The sequence below is a fragment of the Emiliania huxleyi genome, assembly GCF_000372725.1.
Source record: "Emiliania huxleyi CCMP1516 unplaced genomic scaffold EMIHUscaffold_52, whole genome shotgun sequence".
NCBI lineage: Eukaryota > Haptophyta > Isochrysidales > Noelaerhabdaceae > Emiliania > Emiliania huxleyi.
Genome location: NW_005198091.1, coordinates 267,817 through 294,369, shown reverse-complemented (window position 1 = coordinate 294,369; position 26,553 = coordinate 267,817). Strand labels below are relative to the sequence as shown.

General features: G+C 66.5%; 6 protein-coding genes across 6 annotated transcripts in view; 4 read left to right on the top strand and 2 right to left on the bottom strand.

The window, feature by feature from the left end:
* The window catches only part of EMIHUDRAFT_451907 (hypothetical protein), a gene marked incomplete at its 3' end in the record, with an annotated part of 2,944 nt that extends 2,087 nt beyond the window's left edge, over window positions 1-857 (top strand). The window contains exons 8-12 of the mRNA XM_005766196.1: window positions 71-102; window positions 193-216; window positions 284-429; window positions 499-616; window positions 810-857. Of these exons, the coding sequence (XP_005766253.1) occupies window positions 71-102; window positions 193-216; window positions 284-429; window positions 499-616; window positions 810-857 (368 nt within the window). The remainder of the gene's footprint in view (window positions 1-70; window positions 103-192; window positions 217-283; window positions 430-498; window positions 617-809) is intronic.
* A 3,668-nt stretch (window positions 858-4,525) lies between these two features.
* Window positions 4,526-9,503, top strand: EMIHUDRAFT_212339 (hypothetical protein; the record flags this gene model as incomplete). Its single annotated transcript, XM_005766195.1, has 16 exons — window positions 4,526-4,554; window positions 4,839-6,048; window positions 6,177-6,386; window positions 6,457-6,633; window positions 6,763-7,011; window positions 7,077-7,154; window positions 7,228-7,260; window positions 7,325-7,384; window positions 7,456-7,743; window positions 7,904-7,990; window positions 8,147-8,321; window positions 8,390-8,439; window positions 8,563-8,604; window positions 8,669-8,786; window positions 8,860-9,086; window positions 9,237-9,503. The coding sequence occupies 16 exons, from the start codon at window positions 4,526-4,528 to the stop codon at window positions 9,501-9,503; spliced, it is 3,300 nt and encodes a 1,099-aa protein (XP_005766252.1).
* Window positions 9,504-10,069: 566 nt separating this feature from the next.
* On the bottom strand, window positions 10,070-11,672 carry EMIHUDRAFT_212338 (hypothetical protein; the record flags this gene model as incomplete). Its single annotated transcript, XM_005766194.1, has 3 exons — window positions 10,070-10,648; window positions 10,835-11,424; window positions 11,501-11,672. The coding sequence occupies 3 exons, from the start codon at window positions 11,670-11,672 to the stop codon at window positions 10,070-10,072; spliced, it is 1,341 nt and encodes a 446-aa protein (XP_005766251.1).
* Window positions 11,673-11,924: 252 nt separating this feature from the next.
* EMIHUDRAFT_212337 (hypothetical protein) lies at window positions 11,925-12,744 on the top strand (the record flags this gene model as incomplete). Its single annotated transcript, XM_005766193.1, has 3 exons — window positions 11,925-12,384; window positions 12,463-12,547; window positions 12,660-12,744. The coding sequence occupies 3 exons, from the start codon at window positions 11,925-11,927 to the stop codon at window positions 12,742-12,744; spliced, it is 630 nt and encodes a 209-aa protein (XP_005766250.1).
* Window positions 12,745-19,796: 7,052 nt separating this feature from the next.
* On the bottom strand, window positions 19,797-23,419 carry EMIHUDRAFT_464628 (hypothetical protein). Its single transcript, XM_005766192.1, has 13 exons — window positions 23,237-23,419; window positions 22,943-23,117; window positions 22,736-22,851; window positions 22,605-22,661; window positions 22,436-22,534; window positions 22,289-22,352; window positions 21,884-22,030; window positions 21,648-21,697; window positions 21,056-21,261; window positions 20,840-21,021; window positions 20,680-20,747; window positions 20,466-20,598; window positions 19,797-20,388 (listed from the first exon to the last, which is right to left on the bottom strand). The coding sequence occupies exons 1-13, from the start codon at window positions 23,386-23,388 to the stop codon at window positions 19,873-19,875; spliced, it is 1,965 nt and encodes a 654-aa protein (XP_005766249.1). The 5' UTR covers window positions 23,389-23,419; the 3' UTR covers window positions 19,797-19,872.
* Window positions 23,420-23,614: 195 nt separating this feature from the next.
* On the top strand, window positions 23,615-26,286 carry EMIHUDRAFT_103671 (hypothetical protein; the record flags this gene model as incomplete). Its single annotated transcript, XM_005766191.1, has 3 exons — window positions 23,615-23,836; window positions 24,102-25,931; window positions 26,137-26,286. The coding sequence occupies 3 exons, from the start codon at window positions 23,615-23,617 to the stop codon at window positions 26,284-26,286; spliced, it is 2,202 nt and encodes a 733-aa protein (XP_005766248.1).
* Between the last annotated feature and the right edge of the window lie 267 nt (window positions 26,287-26,553).

The following is a 26,553-nucleotide window of genomic DNA, read 5'->3' as shown; positions in this document are numbered from 1 at the left end:
CCCCCCCGCCCCCCTCTTCCTGGCCTTCTTCGCCTACCCCCACATCCGACCCCCACCCCCCCCCTCCCTCAGGCCGCCGCCTTCAAGGGGCACAAGCGCGAGGCGACCCGCCCCTTCCCTCGCTGCACTCCACACTCTCCGCCTTCCGCCCTCACACCCCCTCCCCCAACCTTCCACCCCAACCCGTCTCAGGTCTCCGCCCTCTCGTGGCACCCGGTGCTCGCGCTCCTCTTCACACCCGGACCCGTGAACGGCGTCTCTCCACGCCGCTCGCCGTGAACAGGTGCACGCGGAGCTCTTCGCCTCCGGATGCCACGGCGGCGCGGTCCACTTTTGGTCCACGACGCGGCCCGAGGAGCCGCTCTCCTCCTGCCACGGGCACGGCCACGCGTCGAACGCGCACGACTCGGCCGTGTGGGGCGTGGAGTGGCGCTCGGCTCCCTCGCCGCCCTCCTCTCTGCTTCCTCCCGGCTGAGCCTCGCCGGAGCGTCCCCGCAGGCACCCACTTGGCCACTTGCTCGCCTCCTTCTCGCAGGACATGCACACCAAGTTCTGGAGCCGCGCTCGGCCGGGCGAGCCCAGAACTGCCCCCCGGGACGAGGAGGAGGCGACGGAGGTTGGCGCGCCGTTCGGGGGCGGCGGGCGCGGGCGCGGCGACGGCGACGTCGGCAAGGGGGGCGGCAAGGGCTTTGCCGGCGGCAAGGGCTTCGCCGCCGGCAGAGGAGGCGGCTTCGGCGGCCGCGGCGGCGGGGCGGCGGCGGGGGGCGCAGGAGGCGGGCTCAACGCCGCCGCCCTCGCAGCGTTGGCAGCGATGCGGCCTGAGGGACAGTAACTCTCCTCTGCTTCTGCTACGTTAAAAATATTATGAACGATACCGTTCAAGTATGTACGTACCGGCGCCCCATCAAAAAGGCAATTATAGTCGCCTAGTCTGGACGATTTTTTTGCGCTATCTCCCCCCGTATCTCCCTCTACCCACTACCGTCTACGTCAGTATGAGTATCTCCGCGTAATCCGTAAAACGGTTAAGCCGCACATATTCCCCTCTCTATATAGGGACTATAGCGCTCTATCTCCCCGTATCTCTCCCCGCACATTTGTCCGTATCTCCCCGTATCTCCCCGTATCTCTCGAGCGTATCCCCCGATATCCCCCCGTAATCTCGTCATCATCTTCCGGTATCTCCCAGTATCCCGCAGTATCGGCCGCGGTATCCCGCGGTACGGTATCCCGCCATATACCTCGCCGCGGAGATACCGTGAAAAAATCGTCCAGAGGACCAGGGATCAATTTAGAGCCGTAGCCCAACCCCGCCGCGACCCACAACCCACACAAGCAAGGACATCGCATAAGTCGCGGAGCTTGTGGGTTGTAGACTTACCGGATAACGCGTACGTCCAGTAGGATATAAAGTACACATAGGAAGCAGGGTTGGGACGGACGGGGTGTGGTGGGTAGAGATGTGGGCTCGAGGGTGCGGGTGAGTAGGGGAGGACGCTCAAAGGCAATTCCCGCCGAGTCGTCGCCCCAGTCATGATGGCGACGGCGCCAGGGTAGGCTCGAGGCCGCTCTGCCCGAGCCCTGCCCAAGTGGCACCATACCAGTTGCTACCGTACATCTCTAGCGAACATGTCGTGCCCGGAATGGCGGGCACGATGGCGGTGAAGGGAGCGCCTCCCGCCAACAGCATTATCCCGCGGCAAGACAACTGCCATCGCACCACCTCTGGCCTCTGACCCGCGGTGACGTCGATGCCGTACATCTTTGCCTCTGTGGACGCCGGAAGGGCGGTTTGTGGTTCGTGGGGCGTCCGGAGCTCTGACGGCGTGCCCAGGGTGCCGAGTTTGATGGTGAAGGCAATCGTGGACGCTACCTTCTCGCCCGGCAGCAGTGGCGGGATTGGCGGCGGAAACGGCGGCGGTGATGGCGGCGACGACGGCGGCGGCGGCGGCGGCGATGGCGGCGGCGGCGAGAGCGGCGGCGACGGGGAGAGCGGCGGCAGGCCCGAGGGTGGCGGTGGGGACGGTGGTGGCGGGAGCGGAGGTGGGGGCGGGGGCGGAGAGGGAGGCGAGCACGGCAACTCGGCAAGCCGGCGAGGAGCGACACGCAGCGCAGCCTCCAGGTCGCTGGCAGAAGCCTCTGCAGCGACTCCCCCCTCGGCGGACAGGAGTGTGCCGTCCGGAGGCGAGCTCTCGACGGCATCGAAGCGTGAGAAAGCGAAACGGGTAGAGTGCCGCGACGCCACCTCGTACATGGCTGCCATCCCCTCGATCGCGCCCTCCGCCATCGCATCTGTCACAAAGTGGCCCGACGGCGGGTAGTCGTCCACCTTGCCAAACCGCGGTTGTGTCGACGAGAAGGACTGGCCGATGATGCCATGCGGCAGCTGGCGCTCTGCCACGTCGCCACGGCCGCGGAAACTCAGGTCAAGCCGGTGGGCTGGCCCCTTCATGTGCCCATACACAAAGTTGCCCTGGACCTTGACCAACCACTGGCCAAAGGTGAACGTTCCGGTAGAGAAGCCGAGCCTGACCTTGAGGTCCTCGCATGAGCGAGTGTCGCCCATGCCGAGGACAAACTTCCCCTTGGCGCCGCAGGTCCCGTTGATGACCCGCCACCCAGTGTTGAACTCATTGAGCTCTGAGGCCCAGAACGAGGCGGTGGCGTGCTTCCGCTTGGCACCGCCGACACGCGCGACCACGTGCACCTCGGTGATGAAGGAGCCGTCAACAACAAGGTGTTGAGCAGGCATTTTGAAGGTGGCGTCCTCTGTCTTGACATTGACTGAGAGGCCGGGCACCGAGAAGAAGGTATAGAACCTCCCGTTGCGTCCTCTGAAGTCTGCCCGGCCTCCATGTGCGAAGTGTAGGTGCGGGTCCTTGGTGGCGAAGCCGCACTGCGCCCCGGCGTTGCGCACACAATTGAGGAGCCAGAAGATGAGGGGTAGTCCTGCTGACGCAGGTCGCGCCTCGATCGCCATCCCTGCTTTGTTTGAGATGCTCAGGGGAGGCGGCAACCAGAGCGCGGCGACCAATGCGGAACTACTTGCTCGCCTGCCGGTAGCAATTTTTGGGGCATTTCGCGGGTTGCTTATACTTCCTTTTCATTCATCGTAATTGGGCGGATCTTCAGCGCTGGCTGCGATGCTCTCTTTCTCAGAGGCTCTCATCTCACGCCGCGGTCCCAGCTTGCGTGTCTCGCCAGACCGGCGTGCAGCGAGGCGCGGGAGAGGTTGGGGAATTGATTGGGTGGGAGATTTCTGGATGGATGGAGCGACCCGCTTGCGGTCGGTTGCGCGCGCACTCCCCACAAGTGTTGTGAGGGGTGGTTGCGTCGCATCTGTGAGTCAGTGTGTGCGCGTGTGTGCGGCCGCAGCAGGGAGGGAGGGAGGGGGGGGAAGCACCGCGGGTCACACTCACTCCCTACATACAAGGCCCCCACCCATGGCCTCGAGGTGCGTGGCGGCCACCCGCGGTGTTCGACACACTTGTGCCGCCACGCACCTCGAGTTCGGGGGCGTTACCACCCCAGTGTGGTGTATGGAACGAACGACGAAGCGGCGGTACAGGCCCCGACATTACGGGGCTCGGCTTCTTACAGAGCCCGTTTTGAGCGGCCGCACACTGCTCGGTACCCCCCCTGCACAACTAAGCGCATGGCCGACCCCCCCCCCAAGCAGCAGCGCTCTGCTGCTGGGGGGTTCGGGACCCCCCCCCCCAGCAGCAGCGCTCTGCTGCTGGGGGGGTCCGGACCCCCCCCCCAGCAGGAGCGCTCTGCCTGTGGGGGGTGCTGGCATCTCTGTACAGACAGCAGCTGTAAAGTAGCATGCGTTCCAGTGGCGAGAATTATGGTCGGCACCAAAATCAGTGGTCTCACCGGCGGGCCCTCCTACTGCCAACCGGGAGGTGCGGGGCACGCCAGCCTCTCTTCTACGCCTCTCGTGCCTCGCGGCGCCTCTGCTTCAAGGGGGGAAGATACGGCTCTCGCAGCCCATCATACGCCGTGGCACAGCGGGGAGCACAGCGGGCTGTACAAGATATTGTTCCCATCTTCGCATGCTCGTCGTTGGTGATATCCGCGCGAGGTCATACGCCACAAGCCAGCAATCACTCGATGATGAGACTACACTGATGTATAGGCGCGTGTGGTATTACAAGATAGACTCACATGGTCACAAGTGTTTGTAAAAAACGCCAGCACTCGACACGACGAAGGTGTATTGGGCTCGAAGGCGCGGTGAACACAACCACCTCGAGCGTACCGCTCAAACACGAGCCGAGGGTGGAGGGGGGGGCGGCGGCGAAGAGGCGGGAGAGCTGGTCCAGTGCGCTCTGCTGCTGGGGGGGTCCGGACCCCCCCCCCAGCAGCAGCGCTCTGCTGCTGGGGGGGTCAGACCCCCCCCCCTAGCAGCAGGGATGAGCTTAGTTGTGCAGGGGGGGTACCGAGCAGTGTGCGGCCGCTCTCTTGCATGGACGTCGTCTAGCCGGGGCACCCGTTTCGAGAACAGCGCCGCAAGCGTCAACAGATGGAGCGACTCCAGCGAGAGCTCGAAAGGTCGCCCCGACGACTTCACGAGCAGTTCACGAGTTGCAGTCGCGGCGCAAGAAGCGGCCGCGCGAGGATGGCGCGCAGCAAGGAGCAAGTTTTTTGAATCCCACGAGTCCACACATGTGCCGACATGGGTCTCAATGAGCGAGGAGCTCTCTCACACACACAAGACACACTCTAATGTATGTATGTAGGAAGGTGAAGAACAGCCAGGCTCGGACTGGACACCAACGCGGTATGGGTGGACGCTGGACAGGATATGATGACGACACTCGACACGCACACTCTAGTGGGCAGTCGGAGAAGGGGCAACTCCGTGCACTGACGGTCGGCCGTCAGAAAACACGCCTCCGTGGCTCGGGTTACACCAATCCTCGCTACCCAACGCGGCCAAAGGATATCCACCTCGAGAACCTCGAGAGTGAGGGTGTCACCGAGGCCGCGAGGAGTCCAACCCCGGGTCGGCCGAACGGTGCATGGATGATCCCATGTTCGGCCAACCGCCAGGTCTACGACTTTCTCGAGGGCCGAAGCACGGCCGGACGGCGCTACCAGCGCGTCACCGTAGTCCTCATCGGACTGAACGTGCTCACGTTCGTTCTCTCGACCGTCTTCCACCCGAAGTACAACCCTGACGGCCCGTACCAGCTCTGCGCGGCGGACCGCTGTCGAGGCCTCGACCGGTGGTTCTTTGGCAACGACGACGACAACGGCCTCCTCGGCACCTCCGTGTTTGAGATCCTGACCGTCGCAGTCTTCACCGTCGACTACTTTGCGCGGCTGGCCACTGCGCCGGAGGCCGACGCCGCCTACGCCGGCGCGTGCGGTCGCCTCCGCTTCGCCGTCTCCTTCTACGCTCTTGTCGACCTCGTCTCGACTCTGCCCTTCTACCTCGACTTCTTCATCGAGGGGAACCTGCCCGCCTCGCAGGCGATCCGGATGCTGCGCCTCGCGCGCATGATGAGGCTGGAGGGGCGGTACGTCGAGTCCTTCACGCTGCTCGACGAGCTTCACGAGGAGCTCTCCCGCGGCGGGCTACTGCGGACGGCCGCCTTTGTGGGGACGGTCATCTGGACCATCTGCTCGTCCCTCTACTACCTCGCCGAGCGGCGCAACCCGAAGATGATCTACTGCGCCGCCTGCCCCGACGTCGACACTGGCGCGTGCTCCTTCGACGAGTGGGGGCTGGTGGACTGCTCCGAGGCCGGCTGCGCGGCCAAGGAAGGGGATGAGGGCGGACCGCCCTGTTCGAGCCTGTTCGAGTCGATCCCGTCCGCCCTCTTCCTCACCCTCCTCAACCTCTTCGGCGAGTTCCCGCTCGTACAGCAGCACTCGCCCGCCGGCAAGCTCCTCGCCACGCTCGTCGCCCTCGTCGCCGTAGCCTTCTTCGCGATCCCCGCCTCTATCGTCGGCAACGGCTTCCAGGTGGTGCTCGAGAAGCGGAAGGCAGCGGACGGCGAGACGGGCGTCCGTGCGAGCATCGACAACCTGACGCACCTCGTCAGCGAGGCGCCTTGCTAGCTGCAGCTAGTTTGCAGCTGGAGGTAGCGGTCCACACACGGCCTGACTTCGACGAGGCGGAGGGGGCCTCGCTGCACTGTGGCCAGCACGAGGTGGCTGCCCCCTAGGCGGAGAACGAGCGCGCCTCGGTGCGGCACTTGGAGAGCAGGCACCTCGTCACGGAGCGCGATCGCTTCCTCGACGAGCGGCACCTGCACATGGACGTGCATGCACCGCCGCCTCGCGCAGAGGTGGGCGTGGCGCGCGCCTTCGCGGCGCAGCTCGGCGAGGCGCTGCCGCTGCTCTCGGTGGCGGGCTTCGGCGCGCTTCTCGTCTGGGTCGCCTTCGCCACGGGGATGCACTGTGAGGGTGCTTCGGGGCCTCTTCATGAAGCCGTGCTGTGGCTAGGTCGCCTTCGCCACGGGGATGTACTTTGCGGAGCGCGGCTCGCTGGACGCGGAGATGGCCGGCAGCTACAAGACCATCCCCGACGCGATGTGGCTCACGCTGCTCAACCTGTCGGGCGAATCGCCGCTCTGCCACTACTCGACCGCCGGCAAGCTCCTCGCCGCCCTCATGGCGATCGTCGCGACGGGGCTCTTCGGCATCGAGACCGGCCTCGCCGGCCTGACCCGCGAGTGATGAACCACCCACCCTCTACCCCCCAACTCCTCAGGCATCCCGATCGGCCTCGTTGGCGCCTCCTTCGAGCAGCTCGTCGAGGGGCGCACCAAGGACGCGAGTGCGGCGGCGGCCGACGCGACACCGCTCGACGCGCCGCCGCCGCTCTACGCCGCCATCCACGCCGCCCTCTCGAGCGGCGCGGCGCTGCGAGTCATCTTTGGCGTCATCTTTCTCTCGGTCGGCCTCGCCATCCTCGAGACGCTGCCGGAGTACGAGTGCGACGGCGCGGCGGCGGCGACGACGGAGTGCTCGCTCTTTGCGGCGGCCGAGTGGGCTTCGGTCCTGCCACCGTCAAGTGCCTGCCGCCGTGAACAGCGTCTCCTCACGCCTCTGGCTGTGAACAGGTCCTGCTCTTCACCGTCGAGTACCTGCTGCGGCTGCTCAGTGCTCCCGCCGACCCCGACCTCGGCGGCGGCGGCCGGGTGCGTCTCCGCCTCTCTCTCTCCCCCATCGCCTCGGGCGCCGGAGGGAATGATCGATCCACTGCTTGGCCAGGCGCGGCTCCGCTTCGTCTTCTCCTTCTACTCGGTGGTCGGCCTCCTCGTAGTCGCCCCCCAAGATGCCGAATGACCGTCGATTGCTTCATGAACAGGCGGTCGATCTCCTCGCCGTGATCCCCTTCTACATCGCGCAGGCGGCGCCGGGCGGCTGGGTGGACGAGCAGCGCGCGGCCCTCGCCCCGACCTCGAGGAATCTCGGCTCATCTCGGCTCCTCTCGCACAGGTGGACGAGCACGACGCCTACTTCCGGATGCTGCGGCTGCTGCGGCTGCTCAAGCTCGACAAGTACGTGCCCTCGATCACCCTCATCGACGACGTGGTCCGGCTCAAGCGGCAGCCCCTCCTGCTCGCCGCCGGCGCCTCCCTCGCGCTGTGGCTGCTCTTTTCGTCGCTGCTCTGGCTGTGCGAGCACGCCGACACGGCGAACGAGCTCGACGACCCCCTACCCTCGTACGGCTGCATCGAGGATTGCACGATGGCGGACCGGCTCGATTGGGGCGGCGGCGTTTCTGTCCTCCCCGAGAACAGCCGAGAGGACCCGACTTCACCCGGAGTGTAGGTTCGGCTCGTGGGGCGGCGCATCCTTCTACACCCTCATCCACCTCACTGGCCGACTACCCTTGACCCACCACTCTGCCGCGAGCGGCGTCGCCTCACGCTTCCGTCTCTAGACAGGCGACTACCCGATCGTGACTTACTCCGCCGCCGGCCGCGTCACCTGCTTCCTCATGGTCGTGGCCGCCGTCGGAGTCGTGTCGGTGCCGTCGGGCCTCATCGCCTCGGGGTTCCAGCAGGCCGGCTCCTCCTTAGCCATACCTCGGCTTTACATCACGGCCGCCCCTCGGCCGCCCCTCGGCCGCCCCTCGGCCGCACCTCGTCCGCACCTCGGATAGGTGGTCGACGAGCGGCACGAGACGGGCGAGTCGGGCGACGGCTACTTTGAGACGGCGTACGCGGCCTTGGAGGGCTTGCCGCCGCCGCGCTCTCGCTGGGGGCCAAAGGTGGACGCGCTGCAGGAGCAGGTCAACACTTTCCTCAACGGAGACGGCTCGTTGCGTCGCAGCGCAGCGTCGGGCGCCTTCCGCAGCGGTATCCTCGTCCTGCACTCCTGACGCTCCCTGACTCTCGGCTGACTCTCGGCTGCCTCGAGGCGGCAGGCATCCTCGTCCTCATCCTAGCGAACCTCGTTGCCGTCGCCGCCGAGACTGTCCCGCAGGCCGTCCCTCCGCCGCGATCAGCCCCCCGAGAGTGGGTGGCGGGCGGGGGCGGGAAGGTGGAGGGAGGGAAGAGAAGGGCGCGAGTCGCCCTCCCCGTCCTCACGTCCCGCCAGGTTGACCGGTGGGTCGGCAACGAGCCGCACAACTTCTTCGACGTACCGCCCTCTCGCGCGTCGCCTGCTGCGAGCCGCGCTTGCTCACACGCCTGCTTGTGAGCAGGTGCTGGAGGCCGTCTCGTGCTTCGTCTTCTCGGGCGAGTATTGCGCGCGCATCTTCTCGGCCGCCAAGGACAAGCGCCACCTCTACTCGCCCGTCTACTACGCGACGACCTTCTTTGGTGCATGCTCGCCGTCTCGCCGTGCCCACCGCGGCAGCATCTCTGCCTCACCTCGGCCCCGTCTCGGCTGCAGGAATCGTCGACCTGCTCTCCTTCTTGCCGTGGTACGTGCAGCAGGCGAGCCTCGCGCTGGGGCTCGCCGGCAGCTCGTCGGACGCGGCGGCCGTCTTCCGCATCTTCCGTCTCTTCCGCGTCCTGCAGCTCGAGCGCTTCCTCACCGCCTTCACGCTGCTCGACAACGTGCTGCGCGCGTCGGCAGACGTGCTGGTGGCCACCGGCCTGATGGCGCTCATCATCTGGGTGGGAGGGGCAGCCCTCTTCTTCCTCTTCGAGCAGCACAACCCAAACTACCGCGAGTGCGACGGCACCTCGCTGCGCTAAGTGCTGCTCCCAGGGAGGGGGGCCGCCTCCTCACGCCTCCGCCTGCGAACAGGCCTCTCGCCGGCCGAGTGCTTCTCCTTCCCCTCGACCACCGCGTGCAACACGGCGCACCCGGGCAGCTGCTCGCAAGAGACGTTTGCGCACATGCCCGACGCGCTTTACATGACGGCCATATTTCTCTGCGGCGAGTGGGGCGTGTGCGACTTCACGCTCGGAGGCAGGGCGGTCGCCGCGTTCATGTGCATCGCCGGCATCGCCATCGCCGCCATCCCAATCGGCTCGCTCTTCGAGGCATTCGGCGCCGTCATCGGGCTTTCGGAGGAGGGGGACGGGTGAGTGGTGCAGGCGTGACGCCACCGTGGAGAGGGGGGTCACGCGTGTTACGTACCGGGTCGTGTGTTAATGTCTCAAAGAAGAAAGTCTCTGCTCCTGCGTCCTGGCGAGAATGCTTTATACAGTATAAACGGCAGCGGTAAACGCCCGCGCCTCTATACGAGACCACAAGAGAGGCCTCTACGTGTATATGCGTGTCTTTCATCACAGAAAGCTGGAGATAGGAGATTGTTTTAGGTTTGTTGTTGGCAAATCAAGACACATATAGGAGATTAGTAAGAGAGTTTTTGAAGATGAAGTGTCTGAAGGAGCGTGCACCATCTGAATGAATCTCCCACAGAGCCCCTAGCCGCGTTTTTTTTGGAACTGAGATCTCTGTTCCACGAAAAGAAATATCCGCAGAAGATGCAGGACTAAAGCTTTACATTTTCTTTTCGCGCGGGTGTGGACTGGCGCGCACACCATCCTAACGGCAACACCAGTGAATACTATTTCACGCGCGGCCGCGGGGGCGGGAGAGACGGGAGAGACAGAGAGGTCAACATAGCACAAACCTCACAGCACAAACCTCACGCCGACACACCCCTTTCGCGCTGCCTCTTGGCACGGCCTTGCAGCAGCCGCCACTGCTTGTGCCCGCTATGTGCATTGCAGTGGCTCGGTGCTTTCGGGTCCTCGCTCCGCCACCGTGGGCACTCCGCGGCAGGCCGATCGCAGATGTAGCAGTAGCAACGGCTGCAAGTCGCAGCATTGCCCTGGTGCGGCCGCTTGCCGTGGGTCCGCACGAAAGGGTGTTGTAAACAACACGCGCGAAGGTGCGGTAGCTCGTGCAGGCCACCCGCTGATGCTGTGCCCTGCACCTCGTCCTCGCCATCCGACACCACAAAAGAGACGCGTGGTGGTGGCGGTGGCGGTGCCACCTCCTCCACTTCACTCTCTTCGTCCAGGTCGATGCACCCCTCGACCTCGCTCTCACCCTCAGCTGCCTCCGCCAACGCCTCGGATGCCCTCCTCTCTGCCTCAGCCTCAAACTGCTGCTGTGCCGCGGGCGGGTAGGTGGTGATGTCCGCAACGGGCAAGGGCTTTGAGGGCTGCCGGCATGGACCAGACTGGCTCTGCTTGTGCCACCGGGCCCACTCTGCGGCCCCCTTTCGCCTCAAGTAAATCGGTCCTCTGTCGCGAGGCAGCAGCCAGAGGCCAAAGTCCGATCGAGGCGACGGCTGCGGCTGCGGCGGCTGCTGCGGCGGCGGTGGCGGCGCCGGCTGCGGCGGCGGCGGCGGCGGCGGCGGCGGCGCCGGCGGGTCGGTATTCAGCTGAGCCTCCATCGCCGCAACCCTGGCTTCGAGAACCTGGGTTCTGGCTATGGCGCTGGCTAGCTCTGCATCGGCCTGCTGCTTCGCTGCATCGGCCTGCTGCGTCCGTGCATGAAGCTCGAGCTGGTATCTCGTTCGCTCTACTGCCATGGCATAGTACACAGGCTGCCCGAGAGCGGCGGCGGTTTGGCTGAGATACGGCAACAGCGACAAGCCAGCGAGGGCAGTGGCGGGGTAGGTAAGGCCGGGGACGACGTAGGCGGCAGTCTGCGCGGCAAGAACCGGCATCGGCAGCGGCATGGGGGCGGCAGCGGCAGCCTGCGCGATTGAAAGCATGGGGGCGGCAGCGGCAATCGCCGCCTGCGACCATGCACCGCGTGGTCGGGCAGCAGGAATCGCCTCGTTGGTGGTGTCGGCGTTGCGCCTCTTGTGGCTGCGCCGCGAGGGCCTGTTTGGATCGTCATTGGCCCGGTGCCACTGCGTCCGCAGTTTTGCCCACAGCTCCTTACGGCGCTCGTCCGACGGCAGCAGAGTCTGTGTATACCTGAAGTAGTACTCGTCTTGCAATGTGCGCAAGTGCTCGTCCTTGTCTACCGTCGTCCCGGTGGATGCTGCAGAGGGTGAGGGCGGCGTCACTATGCGGGGGCTGTGATAAGGAGGCAGGGCTGGGCAGGGCGTGCGGCGCACCTGCTAACGCAGCCGCCAGAGCAAAAGCCTCTTCCCGAGTCACCGGCTTCGGCGCACCGTGCAAGGCCCCTTTCACCCCGTCGTCTTTCACCCCGTCGTCCGGCTGCGGCGGCTGCCGCTCGGTGACTCGGGTGGCGGAGGCCACTGACGCAAGCAGGGCGCCGATCGTCATATCGCCGGCGTCCGTCGGTATGTAAAACGGCGTCCGTCGGTCCACAACTATGGATGGCGCGAATTCATCCCTCATTAGCAAACAGTGGGAAGGAGGAAAAGCCCCTAACAACCCCGGCTCGGTTCCGCGCCTGACACCTGCCCCTGCCACAAGCCATCTGCGGCATAAAATTCTTTTTCTCTCCAAGAAAAACGCAAGAAAAACGCGGCGAATCGTGCTTGGCACCAAATCGCGCCAGCTACTAGCGCGTCTATGTCCGACCATTCCAAAGAGCCTCCTCCCGCCACTGCCATCCGACGCCACCCGCTGGCCGAGCTCACCGAGAGCGAGCTTGTAGCGGACGATGAGCCAAAGCTCTTCCGCGGCGTCGCCGACGGGTGGCGAGCCGCGTCACGTTGGGGGAGCCCTTCGCTGCTAGCCGAGCACTACGGCCATCTCGAGTTTGAGGTCGCCGCTGGCACGCACACGAGGCTCGCCGACTTCCTCGCTGAAACTGCGCAGGACGGCGGTCGCTACCTCGTCGAGACTGCGTTCAACGGAGAGAAAGCCGTCCTACTCAGCGACTACACCCGGCCTCCCGGCTTTGCGGACGCGCTCGACGAGATCCCCGGCACGATCAGCCGGCCACACTGGTTCGTCGGCGGACCCAGGACGGGCAGCAAGCTCCACGATGACACACGCATGACCTGCGGCTGGAGCGTCTGCCTTTTCGGTCCACAACCGCAACAGCTGCGAGTGATGCACCGCTCTGCACAGACGGCCTGAGGCGCCGACGGCGGTATGGCAATAGGCTGCAAGCGCTGGCTGCTGCTGCCTCCCGACACCGACGTGCACGGGCTGGGTCTCGCGCCGTACAGCCACGGCGTCGACAGCTGGTTCGAAGCCCACCTCGCGCCTCTCCGAGCAGCCGCCGCAGAGGGAAGGCGGGGCGGGGCGAGAGGTCCTTCCAGCCGTGAAGGGCGCCTCTTCACGGCGTGCTGCGAGCAGGCTGCGCGTCCGCGAGTGCCTCCAGCGGGCCGGCGAGCTCGTCTACGTGCCTGCGGGCTGGCACCACGCCGTCCTCAACGTGTGATCTCGCCACCAGATCAGCCGAGATGTGCCGCGAGATGTGCCGAGATGTACGCGAGGTGTAGGCCCACGCCGTCCGTAACCGACCTCTCCTGCGCCCTCTCCCGTCCAGCTTCGCCCATCCTCACCTCGCCTTGTCTCGCCTCGCAGGTCGAGCTCTCCTGCGCCATCTCTCACGGCCTCATCACGCCAGCCACCCTGCCGACCGCCTGGGCGCACCTGCGCACCCGGTGGCCCGGCTTCGCGCTCTCGCTGCGCGAGCTGCTGCAGCAGGTGCGAACCCAGCCGAGATGAGCCGAGATCAGCCGAGACCAGCCGAGACCAGCCGAGATCAGCCGAGATCCACATATGAGCCGCTGGAACAGGCACGGCCCGCGCTGGCGGAGTCGCTGCCGCCAATCCTCGACGGTTCGAAACCATCTACGCTTCGACCCGGAGCCGTTGGCGGGTGTGATGCTTCCTCGCTTCTGCGAGGAGCGTCTCTTCACGCCAGCTCTGGTGAACAGGCGAGAGGGAGCGGCTTCCTATGGCGTGGCGTGACGTGCCGCCTTCATCTCCACGGCAGGGCGGCGAGGGCGGCGGAGGCGGCGGAGGCGAGGGCCACTGCACGGCGCTCTTTGTGCACGCGGCGTGGCTGCGAGCGCTGCTTCGCGCCAAGCCAGCCGCGGCGTCGGTGATGTGCGGTGTGGCGGACGTGGAGGGCCCTGCGGACAGCGTCTCTTCCCACCGTCCAGCTCTGCACAGGTCATGTGCGGCCGGGCGAGCGTCGAGGCGTTGTGGAGGTTCCACGGCCTGCTCGACGCTCTTGCCGCCGCGGCGTGCAGCCGGGACGCGCTCGTGTGTATCGTCGAGGCGGAGGAGGAGGAGGTGGAGGGAGAGGCGGAGGAGAAGGACAAGGAGGAGAGGGAGGGGACGGCGGAAATGGCGGAGGAGTCTCCGCCGGGGCGCGAGCAGCTGTCCTCGCTGCAGCTGTCCTCGCTGCAGCTGTCCTCGCTGCTTGGCGAGCACGGCGTGTGCGTCGCGTGCGTGGTCCGCGAGGGGGGGGAGGAGGCGTGGGCGGCGGAGCGCGGCGTTCGGTCGATGGGCGTGCTCCGCGACCAGGCGAGGCGAATCGGCCTCGAGTGACCTCGGGCGGCCTCGGGCGACCTCGAGTGACCTCGGGTGACCTCGGGCGATCTCGGCTACTCACCAGGCGAGCGGCGACGAGGGCCGGATGAGGGCGGTAGCTCGCTCGTGGCTCCACCTCGACCCTAGAGTGTGCGCCTTCGCGCCGACGCGTCACGCCGAGCAGCGTGAAGGGCGTCCCCACGTCGCCGCTGCTGTGATCAGGTGCGCCGTCGAGCCGCGCCTCACGCCGAGCCGCGGAGTCTGCCTCGTGGTGGCGACGAGCCGGGCGGGCGTGGTGGGAGGAAACCCTTCGGGGCTGTGGGCAGCGTCCGTTCACGCGCTGTGCCGTGAGCAGGTGGGTGCGGACGAGGTGCTGCTAGAGCTCCCTCTGAGCCGGTGCCGGACCTCCGCCCAAGCAGAAGCAAACTAGTCAGCCACGATGACTGATGAATGAGATGATGATGACAGGTGCCTGACCTCGGCTCACGTGCCCGAGAGGGCGGCGGCGATGGTTCCCGCCGACGATGCCTTTGGTCGGCTGATACTCGCTCTCCTCTGCTGCAGCGACGCGCACCCGCACGCAGAGTATTACCGTCAGCTCTTCAGCCTCGACGAGGCAACCTCTTCCCTGATGGCGCTGTGGGAGGACGGCAGCGAGGAGGCGAAGCGCGCGGCGGGCAGCCTCTCCTTCGAGCGGAGCCGCCGCAGTCGCCGCGAGATGCTGCGCGAGTATGCGGCGCTCGCAGACACGGGCGAGTTGCCGTCGCTGTCGCTGCGCCAATACTTGCACGGCAAGCTCGCGCTGCAGACGCGCGCGTTCGCCGTCGAGGATGGCCGCGCGCTGATCCCGGTCCGTCGACCTCGCCGAGCACGCGCCTATCTTCAACGAAAGAATGGGAACTCCACTCACGCGTGATGTGGAGCAGGTCCTCGACCTGGCCAACCACGCGTCTGTCGGCGCGACGGCGCGGCTGCAGCAGGAGGGGGGGGCGGTGCGGCTGGTGGCCAACTACGCGCTCGAGCGCGGAGACGAGGTCTCCCTCTGCTACGACGCGGACGCGGACCACCTCGACCTCTTCGAGCGGTACGGCTTCTTCGACGCGACGAGCGTCGTCCACACCGCCGAGGTGCGCGTGCCGGAGCTTGAGCTGTGGGCGGGAGGCGGCGAGGGCGGCGAGGGCGGCGAGGGCGGCGAGGGCGGCGAGGGCGGCGAGGGCGGCGAGGGCGGCGAGGGGTGGAGGAGGTCGCTCGTCGCGGCGCAGGCTGCACGCGGATACGACGACGAGCTCGAGGTGCGCGGTCTCGCCCCGGCCGCTGCCCCGCCTGGCGCGCGGGGGCGTGAGCCTCTCCGGTGGCTTAGGCGTGGTGGGTGCCGGACGTGGGCCTCGAGAGCAGCCCGCTCTACCTCGCCCTGCGCGCGACACTCGTCGGGGAGGCGACGGCTGCCCGACAGCCCGGGGCGGGGGGGATGCGACCTCGACCAGGTCTCCGCAGCACTTCGGGAGTAGGCGGAGCTCGAAGGACATTTGGCGGCCGACGCCGCCGACCCCGCCGATGCGCTGCGGCAGCCCATCGCGCGCGAGGCGGCGGTTCGCGAGCGGCTCGCTTCCCTCTTCGAGCGCCACCTCCGGGGCTACGCCTGCAGCGCGGAGCAGGCGGCGCGGGGCTTGCAGGGCGGTTTGCTCTCGGCGGCCGAGGAGGCGGCGACTCGCCTGGTGCACTTCGAGCAGCACCTGCTCCTCGCCCACCTGAGGAGCTTGCCGCGTAGTTGATACAGATCCGCAAAGTAGCCGAGATGTAGGCCGAGATGTCTCTCCCCGGCGCGTGTCTCTGTTGCCCGTCTCCCCGGTGAACATCTCCCACGCGTTGTACGTCTTTCCGTAATGATAGCTCCCGCGTTTACTGTGGCATTTTTACCCCTCTCCACAGACCACAGCAGGAGGCACGGCGACGGAAATAGGGAATTGACGCAGTCGGAATTGACGCCGTCTCGCCTTCAGTCTGTTGCGGGCATTAAGAAAACGTACCATTATAAGAAACCACGCCGAGCGATTTCCGCGAAAATCTAAGAAACCGCGGCGCCCCGCAGGCGCGGCCCCGAGAAAGGGCCCACACACGAGTGTGAACAGGAGCCCCGCTCAAAATTTCTCTTCGCCTGCGGCGCGCGCACTTGTCATTTTCAGTGTATGTAGCTCTTACGTACATTCCCGTAGGAGACTCTGCTGACAGGGTTTGCGATGAGGAGCGACCCGAAGGGTTTCTCGGAGGTTAGTGCACCACTAACCGCCGAAGCGCAAGCGCTGGGAGCAAGAACACTACGACCTGGGTCGGGCTCATACTAGCACCCCACCTCGCGAGCCGACGTTCTGGCTCAGCGAGGCTGCTGCGGAGCACTCGCGGACCGGTTCTTCTGGTCCAGCGAGGCCGCTGCGGGCACCCGGCGGCTCGGGTCACATTTTGCCCAAGCAAGTCTGCGGTGTTCTGGGCGGTGTGGATGGGAGGTGTGTGCGTCTTCCTGTCATCCCAAGTGGGTGGCAGAAGTCGGACTGGCGACATCCGGAGCGGTCCAGCGCTTCCGTATTGTCATTTTACCTAAACATTCCTAGATCCCGTCTCACTCACCTGTGGGGTGCCGGCCGAGGCTAAGAAACCACGGCGTGGGGTGTGTGGGGTGTGTGGAAAGGCTTAGAAACGGCGGCGTGCCGCGGGATCCTGTTTTCTTAATGCCCGCAACAGACTGTATCATTACGCCCGTGAACGTGAAGGGCTCGAGGGACGAAAGAAGGCGCAAGAGCGCTTCGCCTGCGGCGCGCCTGCCCGGCCATGGACCAGGCTTCACCGCCGCTTGCTTGCCGACGGCTGGCACCTGGCAGCAGCTGGGAGACTGAGATCTGAGTAACCTACTGGGGGGGGGGGGGGGGGGCGACTGGCGAGTCACTTCCAGCCTGCTGTGGGAACCGCTGACGCAGTCTCGCCGAGGCTCCTCGGGTTCCCTCGCCCCCAGGGCAGGGGGGACCCCGTGAGCGGGGGAACGCCCGCCCCGAGGTTTGCGGCGATCAAACCGAGCGCGCTCCGGTTTGGGTGTGGCCCGTACGTACGCTGCTTGCTAGCCATGCGTTCGCCCTCGCATGAGCCACAGCCCTCGCCGAAACGCGGCGATCCCGGCACCTCCGCGTCCGAACCCGCCGACACGGAGCAACCGGCATCGCGACCATCTTCCCCAAGCTCGCGTAAATCTACGAGCCCCTCCAAGAAAGCCGGTGCGCGTTCATATGAGCCGCTTTAAACGTGATCGCCCGCCTCACCGCCACAATCCCGCCGCGTGCGCAGGCGTCAACCTCGGGGAGCTGAGCCTCTCCAAGATGAGTGTCAGTCTCCGCTCCACGCGCGAGAGGCTCAAGGCGTACGACAAAGATGGAAACAACACGCTCGACGCTGGTGAGCTGCTCGAGATGGCCGAGGACCTGGCGCGCCGCTGCCCCCAGCCCCTCTGCCTGCCCCCCCCCCATCCCCCGTTGCATTAAGGACCCCCCCCCCCCCCCCCGCGCAGGGCAAGGAGGAGCGCGAGAAGCGCGAGATCAAGGAGCAGCGCGATTGGCTGCGCAAGGCGCTGCTTGCGTCGGTGCTGTTCATTGCGTTGCTCGGCGCCTCGCTCTTCGGACTCGCGATTGGCGCCGCCGAGCTCGCCAAGGAGACGCACGCGGACCACGCTTACCTCGTCGACCTCAACGGCGACGTCGTGCGCACCGGGCCCGCGCTCTTCCACCTGCCGCTGTACGCGGCGCCCGCCATGGGCTTTGACATGCTCAAGAGGACGGTGGCCGTGGACCTGACGCTTCCCGAGAACGGGGCAACGGTAAAGGTTTCGTACCATGTGATGGAAGTGAAGTGGTCCGCTTCCGCCCGTGCCTTCCCTCTCCGCCGCCGCCCCCTCGCCCTCACAGCCCCTCTCGCCCGAACATAGGTACTCGGAGACGCACGCGGTCTTCGTCTTTCACAACCTCGACAACACCATTCTCCTCATCCAGGACGGCGTCGCCCAGCTCAACTACGTCAACGGTGCGCGCCTGCCAGCCCCGATCACCACCACCAAACCCGCCCCCCCCGCCCGACCCCTCCCGCCACCAGTCTTTCCCCGCCTCGCCCTTCAGGAAGCCTCGCCTCGGACATCTGCGAAGGGGACGCCGTCTGCGCCTCCATCTCTGTCGGCAGCGAGAAGGAGGTGGAGGAGTACATGGCGAGGGCGGACGAGGCGATCGCGGCCCTCTCGAACGAGGCGGAGCAGCGGCGCCGGCTGGGCGTAAGGCGGCGGCTTGACGCGTGCGCCCGCGAGTTTGAGTCTTCGGAGGATGTTATTCAGTTCACGTCGCGTTACGCCACAGTCAGTTGCAGCTCGGCTTTCTCGGCGTGCCAGTCCAACTGCGACGCGGCGTACCCGGCCGTCGTCGGGGATTATTCGTCAGACTGGACGGGCCAGTCGTGCGACACGATCTGCTGAGGAGAGTTGTGCCGCATGCCAAGGCCACGGCCAGCCCTGCACCTCGACGGCCCACCTCAGTAGGCCGAGAGAGGCCTCGCAGTGCATGTTGACGGCCGTCACCAGGTAGAAGAGCGACCTCGCGAGTCCGGAGACGGGGCGAGAATCCATTGTGTATGGCAGGTACTGCGCTGTGTTGACAGCGGCAAATTTGCCCGTGTCGCTGTCCGTCGGAGGATTTGAGAAGAATTTTTCAACTTTTGAGACCCGCCACCCCCGCCACCGCCTCCACCCCCGCCGCCGGCGGGGCCGCCACCGTATGGACCCGCTCGGAATAACCTAAGGGATCCGGAACCGCCCCGCCGGAGGCTGGAGTACCCGGGAGGAGGAGCTAGGGGAGGGGAGTTGCCGCGATCCGATGTCGGGCCCGCCGCGGCGAGCCGGAAGGCCGAGGCCGGAGGGCCCCAGGGGGGGCTTGGGGTCAGTTGTCGGAGAGGGCGAGAGATGAGCTGACGCGGCCTCTGCGAGTGGAGTCGGGACGTATGAGCTCACCGGGGGAAGACCCGTCGCGGTGGCAGCCGGACCACCGGGATCTTCGGCAGGCAGGGAGGGCCACGCCTCCCCGAGCCTGAAGAGGAGCCGGCGGAGGGGGGGGGGGCGAGCCGATGACGATAGAAAGGCCGCGGGTGCGGGCGCGATTCGTCGACCAGGGAGAAGTGGCGACCTCCCGAGGAGGGGCGGTGGGACGATCCAATGCCGCCGCCTTCGCCCAGGGAGTCGGGGGCGGGGTCGCCGGAGGCGGAGTCAACGGGATCGGACAGAGAAGACGAAACGACGGCGGGGCCGCGGCCAAAGAAGGCTAGGAGGGGAGATCGGGCCCCACAGCCGTCGCGTAACCGTCGGAAAGCGAACAGGAGGGAGGACCGAGGGGAGGGAGGCCCCCCCTCGGAGTGGGGGTGAGAGGAGGCCGTGCGCGGAGCGGGGGGTTCCGAGTGGTGATGTCAATGAGGAATGTGTGTGTTGTCGTGCTAGTGTCTGGTGTTTAATAGCTCCGAGTAGAGGGGGCGTTCCGCTGCTAGGGGAAACCCGGAGCGCAGAGCTAACCCTCGCGGGGAGACCCGTGTTTACTTTACGGCCCTTTCCCTGCGAACGCGCACCCCCCGACCCCCCCTAGGGGTCAGGGCTCTCTAGCCCGTAGCCCGATCCCGATCATCCGGCCCGCTGGATGCGCTTCTTAGCTCCCTGGCCCTGGATGTGAGGCTGCCTGTGCCAACTGCACTCCAAGTGTGCAAAAAAGTGCTCCAAGAGAGAGGAAAATACCGATACGCGATAGCGCTTCTTTCTCTCTTTCTGGTCTATGAGAGGTTGAGGTGCGAGCCCGCCCCGGGAGAGGCCCTAGGGATATCACGACACAAGGCCATTCCCCAGCGGGAGTGGTACGCTCGAGTCGGCTCGCGGGGCGTAAAAAGTGAATATTTGAACGATTGTGCACAATCACGGAGACATGGGAGATGCGACCAAGTCCAAGAAGGCGGAAGGCAGTGTACTTCACATGTACCCGCCCAGGCGTTCTCCCGGGTACCCCCCCCCTCCTCCTTGCCGGAGCGGCCTCCCCTCGGCGTCGATGCCGAGCGAGTCGAGGATTTTATCACGCAGCAGCGGGTAGGTCGCGTCGGGCGTCTCGTCGAACATCGACGTGAGCGCGCAGATGCTCCCGCCCGCGAGGCGCGAGTGGAGCGTCGACGACTCGAGTACGACGATGACGTAGATCGCGTCGAGCAGGGTCACCTCCTCGCGGAACATGAGCCGCGCGTGCGCCTGTGCGAGCCGGACCGCGGACTCGAGCAGCCGGATCGTCGTGCGCGCCTCGCTCGTCGTGTCGGCCTGCCGCTGGTGCGAGTAGTACGCCACGATCGCGCGCTGCGCTGGCGGCGTGACAGACGGCCGGAAGGAGCCGCGCACGAACTCGACGTACGCGCGCATCTTCTCGAGCGGCCACGTCGCTGCGTCTGGCTCCGGCGGCGGCCCCTCCTCGCCGCACGCCTCGCGCAAGATGTGCTGCGCCTGCTCACGCCGCGAGGTGTGAAGAGACACTGCTCTCAGCCCTGGCTCCGCGCGCCAGCAGCTCCGTGCTGCGCCACGTCGCGGTCGTGCTCCTCGCTGCGCCCTCCGCCGGCGCGGCTCTTGTCGAGGAGAAGGAGCACCACGTCGAAGCGCGAGAGGAGGGGCGAGGGCAGGCCCGTGTTGACAGAGATCGAGCGGTCGTGGTCGTACCTGCGCGGCGTGGTCGCGGCCGATCTCGGCCCGATCTCAGCTACATCTCGGCTCGGTCTCGATCTCAGCTACAGCTCGCACCCCTTGCCCTTTGGGTTGCACGCGGCAAAGACGGAACACTTTGTGCGCAGCTTGCAGACCAGGCCCGCCTAGCCGCACGCCGCACCCCGGCTCATCCCTGGCCGATCTCGTAGGGTCCAGCGCGCAGCGTGCACGCGAGGCGGTCGCCTTTGCGACGGACAGTGTCTCCCCATATCTCCCCATATCTCCCCCTATCTCCCGCCTTTGCGACGGACAGCGTCTGCTGCTCCATCGCCTCGTGGATCGCGCCGCGGTCGTGCTCGCGGATCGAGTCGAACTCGTCGATCGCACACACGCCCCCGTCGGCGAGCACCAGCGCCCCCGCCTCGAGCATCCACTCGCCTACTCGCCGCAGCCTCGGGCCGTCTCGCGCCACCCCGCGCCATCTCGCGTCTCCTCGAGCCGCCCCGCCCGCCTCCAGGCTCGCGGATGGCGGTGCAGGTGAGCCCCGCCGACGTGGCGCCGATGCCGGTGGTGAGGACGGAGCGCGGCGAGAGGCGCGCGGCGTGGCGCAGCAGCGCCGACTTGCCGGTGCCCGCGTCGCCGACGAGCAGCAGGTGAGACTCTCCCCGCACGCGCATGCTGCTCGCGTCGGTGTGTGAGACGCCGCCGATGAGGGTGAGGAGGAGGCCGAGCTTGACGAGGTACATGCCTGTGAGGTAGCCGGCTGATTCACTAATCGTGTGAGGGTGAGGAGGAGGCCGAGCGACGAGGTGCATGCCTGCCGCCGATATCCCGAGGCGAGGTGCGGCCGAGGTGCCGAGGTGCGGCCGAGGTGCGGCCGAGGTGGCGGCTCCGGTGGACATGGGACGTGCCTGCGAGCGACGGGCACGCCATCGCGACGATCTCGTCTCGCGCCTTGAGCGGGAAGGTGTGTGACTGGTGAGTCCGTCTCGGCCGGTCTCCGTCCAGCAGTCTCGCCCCCGTGCGCCTTGAGGGGCATGCCCGCCTCGCGCCTCGCCCGCCACCACGCCTCGAACTCCGCGCCGAGCTCCCTCGAGACGCGCGCCGAGCCAACCTGACCCACCGCTCGCCACACAGTCATCACACAGTCCTCACACAGTCCTCACACAGTCCTCAGACGGTCCTCAGACAGTCCTCTGGCGCCCACCCAGGCTCCCTCGAGGCGCTCGCCGAGCCAGCCTCATCGCTACTCCTCTTGAGGCCCCCTCGTACTGCTGGGAGTACACGGGCGGGCATGCACCTCATCGTTGTGGACGTGCACGTGCAGCGCGTCGATGGCGAGCTCCGCGTCGGGCCTGTTCCCGCGCGAGAGGGGCCGCCAGCGCTTGCGCAGAGTGCCGACGACGGTGATGTCGTCGCCGGGCTTGCACGCGTCGATGAGGTCGTCCTGTCACCGGCCGTCCACTCGTGAGCGAGAGTCGCGGCGTCCACCGCTTGGCGCAGAGAAGCCGTCCTGCAGCAGCAGCGTGATCGAGCGCGGGATCGAGCCGACGAGCAGCCGGTGCACCTGACAAGTGCGCCGGACAAGTGCGCCGGACAAGTGCGCCGGACTCGATGAGGCGCCGGACTCGGCCCGAGCCAACCACTCACGACTCGCATCCCGCCCACTCGCTCTAGCGCTGTCCGCTAGAGCCGGCGCACGCACCTGCTCCTGGATGCGCACCTCCTGGTAGTCGTGGCACTCCTCGCTCCCGTCGACAAGCTCGAACCTGAACTCGCAACCAGAGGCCTCCGATCACGGCCACTCGCCACTCCTCTCACGGGCCTCTCGCGGGCCGTCGGCGCTGCGGACTTGGTGCCGCCGCAGGGCTTGCCCGTCCCCCCCGAGGCGGTGCACTCGGCGGGCAGCGACATCTGGTGCCGCTCCTCGAGCTCCGCCCGCACCGTGTGCCTGTCCACAGCGTGCTGTGAAGCCGCGCCGTCCACACGCCACCGCTCGAGCTGCCGCCCTCGCGCTGCGCCGGAACTTGCACTTGGCGCACTCGTACTCGCGCGACAGCTGCAGCATCTTGAGTTGCCTACAGCTCGGGCTAATCTCGGCTGATCTCGGCCGATCTCGCCCTCGCTCGGCCAGCTGCAGGCTCGAGCTGACCCCGTGCGAATCACCGTGCCCGGCACCTGGATGAGGCAGTTGGAGTCGTCGGCTCGCAGCGAGGAGACGTTGAGCTTGCGCAGCTCGGTGCAGTGGGGGAGCCGGTAGAGCCGCGCCTGGGGGCATCGGACGATATGGGGATCTCGGGAGACTCTTGGCGGTGTGTTATCGGGTGAGGGGCGGTTGGGGCGAGCGCGGGCGGCGCACGTGGACCGACGGCTTGACCGACATGAAGTGGCCGTCCTCGTGCGCCGCCATGACGGAGCGCTGGACGGCACGGATCGCCTCCTCGAAGAGGGGAAGCGCGCGGCTCGGCTCGTGCACGAGGAAGGTGCCGAGCCACGCGCCTCGCGCGCCGTCCCAGTCCAGCACGTCGTGCAAGCTGCGGAGCGCGGTCCGTCGCCGTGGCTGAGCAGCGGCGGCGGCGGCGAAGGCTCCGAAAGCGGCGAGCGCTGCGGCGGAGGCGTCGGGCGGGCGCAACGCGGGGGGCTGAGTGCGCGCCTGATCGCAATCGAGTAGTGGCGCGACGATGTGTTGTCGAGCTCGAGCAGGATGTCGACCACCTCCTGCACGTGGGCGGCCTGGAGGTACTCTGCCATCATCTTCTCGTACTCGGAGTCCAATGTGACGGCCACGTCGAAGATGCAGTGCATGGCCCGACGCGCGACGCGCTGCCGAGCACTCCTCCGCCAGTCAAAGCGGGAACCGGACGAACGCGCTTTTTTTTAGTTGTAGGAATTCCCTATTGTGATGTTAGAGGTGGGTTAAGAGGGAGATGCGCGCGAGCTGCGGGACCGCCGGGACGGCGGGCGGGTGATTGCGACTCGCCGCCACTTTTGGCGACTTTTGGGACGCGCGATCGATCGACCGAGAATCGACATGGCGGGCGAGGCCGTCACGGCCATGATCGTGGCTGCTGACGCCGGTGACAACCCGCTGGCGGACCGCCGCGAGGATCGGGAGGCGGCGGCGGCGCGGGAGAGGAAGGCGAAGGTGGCGAAGCTCAACTCGCAGACGGCGAACGCGATGGAGGTGGTGCGGGCGCAGCAGGCCGCGAAGGAGCGGGGAGCCTTCGACGAGGCGGCTCTCAGGGCGAACGAGGTCGGAATTCCTAGGTGTATTGTTGGCAAATCAAGAACAGAGCTCACACTTTCTTTTTAGGCTTCAAAAAGAAAAAGGGGCACGAGCTGGGAATAGAAGGAACGGCGGGCAGTTCCTTATATTACTGCCGTATGTTTCGCGCTCGCTTATCGGGGGCACAGCTGGCCGCGCTGCCGTGACGTCCCCCCCCTCTCCGTCACCGCCGCCGTACCCTGCCGTGGCCTGGGCCTCTGACCCGGCCGCCAACTTCTCCACGCCCTTCGAGGTGCTCGGCGACGGCGGAAGACTGTGGCTTGAGCCGCTGAGCGCGCGCCACTGGCGGCAGGAGCTGCTCCTGAAGGGCGCGTCCTGGTTTGGATTCCAGAGCGACACCGCGTGTGTGCACGAGCTCTACAAGGGGTGGGCAAACCTGGGTTACGCGGTGGACGACTACATCGCCTTCCTCACGCGGCACGGCTTCAACAGCGTTCGGCTGCCGCTCTCGGTGGAGCACGTTGCCTCTAATCCGACCCTGACGGGCTCGTGCGGGAGGGAGTGGGAGGGGCTCCGCAGCCTGGCGGCGCTGGATGACCTCGTGCGCCGGCTTCAGGACGCTGGCATCTACGTGATGCTCGGAATCCACGTCATCGCCACAGACACCAACAGCGCCCTGTGGTGCCAGAGCGTGGAGGGTGGCTGCAGCAGCGAGGACGAGGAGCCACTCTTCGACGCGTGGAGCTCGCTCGTGACGCGGTACTGTGCATCTCCTAACGTTATCGCCGCCGACCTCTACAACGAGCCCTTTGGCGCCACCTGGGGCAGCGGCGACCGCAGGACAGACTGGGACCTAGCTGCCGAGCGCCTCGGCAACCACGTGCTCGCTCGCTGCCCGCGGTGGCTCATCTTCGTGCAAGGCATCGCCAACAATGGCGGGTGGTGCCGCAACCACCCGTCGGGGCTACACAGTGGCCACACGTGCTGGTGGGGCGAGGCCGTCCACCCGCACCGTGCTCACCCGATCGAGCTCTCGGACGCGAGCAAGCTGGTGCTGTCGCCGCACGCCTACGGCGATGACTCGAAGAACCCGAACCACCCAGGGACGCCCGAGGTGTGGGACACGCATTGGGGACTGATCCCGTCCGAGGAGGGCACCCCGGTGGTGCTCGGGGAGTGGGGCGGCCTGTGGGACGACACAGGGCCGTGGCAGGAGCGGATGCAGGAGTACCTCATCGATCGCGGCTTGGGGCACTTTTACTGGTCGCTCAACGACAACTCGTTCGACACCGGCGGCCTCTACAACTCGGTAAACCAGCCCAAGTGGGACATGCTCGCATCCTCGCTCGCCAGCTCCGTGCCCGGCTTCCAGGCGGCCGCTGCGGCGCTGAGCAATCAACCACCCTCCCCGCCCTCCCCGTCGCCGTCACCACTGCCGCCGCTGCCGCCGCGGCCGCCGCCGCCCTCGCCCCCTCCTTCTTCGCCGCCGACCCTGGGCACCTTCGCTGACAAGCCGGCCCTGCAGGCCGCGGTCGACCTTTGGTGCAGCGATGAGGCGGCCGCCCGCGCGACATACGGCGACATCTCGGGCTGGGACGTGAGCGCGATCACCGACATGCAGTGTCTGTTCAGCGCTTGGTCGTGGTGCAACGGCGGCGGCTCCACCACCGGCAAGGACACGTGCAACCCCGACATCTCGGCGTGGGACACGTCGGCGGTTTCCAATATGAAATCCATGTTCGACAGCGCCTCCTCCTTCGACCAGGACATCGGGTCGTGGGACGTGTCGGCGGCCACCAACATGCGGGGCATGTTCTTCGAGGCCTCCTCCTTCGACCAGGACATCGGGTCGTGGGATGTGTCGGCCGTCACCGACATGTTGGACATGTTCATGTGGGCCTCCTCCTTCGACCAGGACATCGGGGCGTGGGATGTGTCGGCGGCCACAGAAATGAGCGGCATGTTCTACGGCGCCTCCTCCCTCAGCGACTGCAACAAGGCGCTCATCCACGCCGGCTTCGACGCTCAGACGAGCGCCTGGACCTACTCGTGGGGCTCGCTCGAGTGCCCTTCGCCCCCGCGACCACCCCCGCGACCACCGCATCCACCTGGCCAGGCGCCTGTGCCGCCGCCACCAAGTCCGCTGCCACTTCCGCCTCCGAGCCCGCTCCCACCGCCTCCAGCGGGTCCACTTTTGCTAAGCAACCCGCGAACGTCGGCTGGCTCTACTGCTTTCGCCAAGCGGGTGCACGCACCCGCCCCCGCGCTCCATACAAAGCGTCTGATACCATGTGTGTGTCTCTCACCCCCTCGCCTCGTGCCCGCAGTTCTTGGCCAAGGTGACCGATGGCAAAAGCAAGACCTTTGGCAAAAGCAAGAAGAACAGGAAGAACCCGTGGTTCTCCGCCAAGGCAACCCGGCGTTCCTCGCCCTCTCCCCTTTTTGGCGCTATAGTTGGCTCCTCCCGCGCACGTTAGGTCACCCTGGAAAATCAGCAGCCCGTCCGCTCCGTGACCGTCACCCGGGACACCAATAACAAGCCGTCAAAGGCGAAGAAGTATCTCGAGGACTTCGAGGTCTGGGTCGGCAAGAAGGCTGGAGAAAAGGCGGTGAAGTGCGGCGGACCGTTCGCCTGGTCAAAAAGCAAGAAGGGGCCAGTCACGACGCCGTGCGATTTTGCCAAGTCCAAGTTCGTGTGCCTCAGCCGCCGCCTTTTAGTCGCCGCGCGCCCTACGCACCCTACT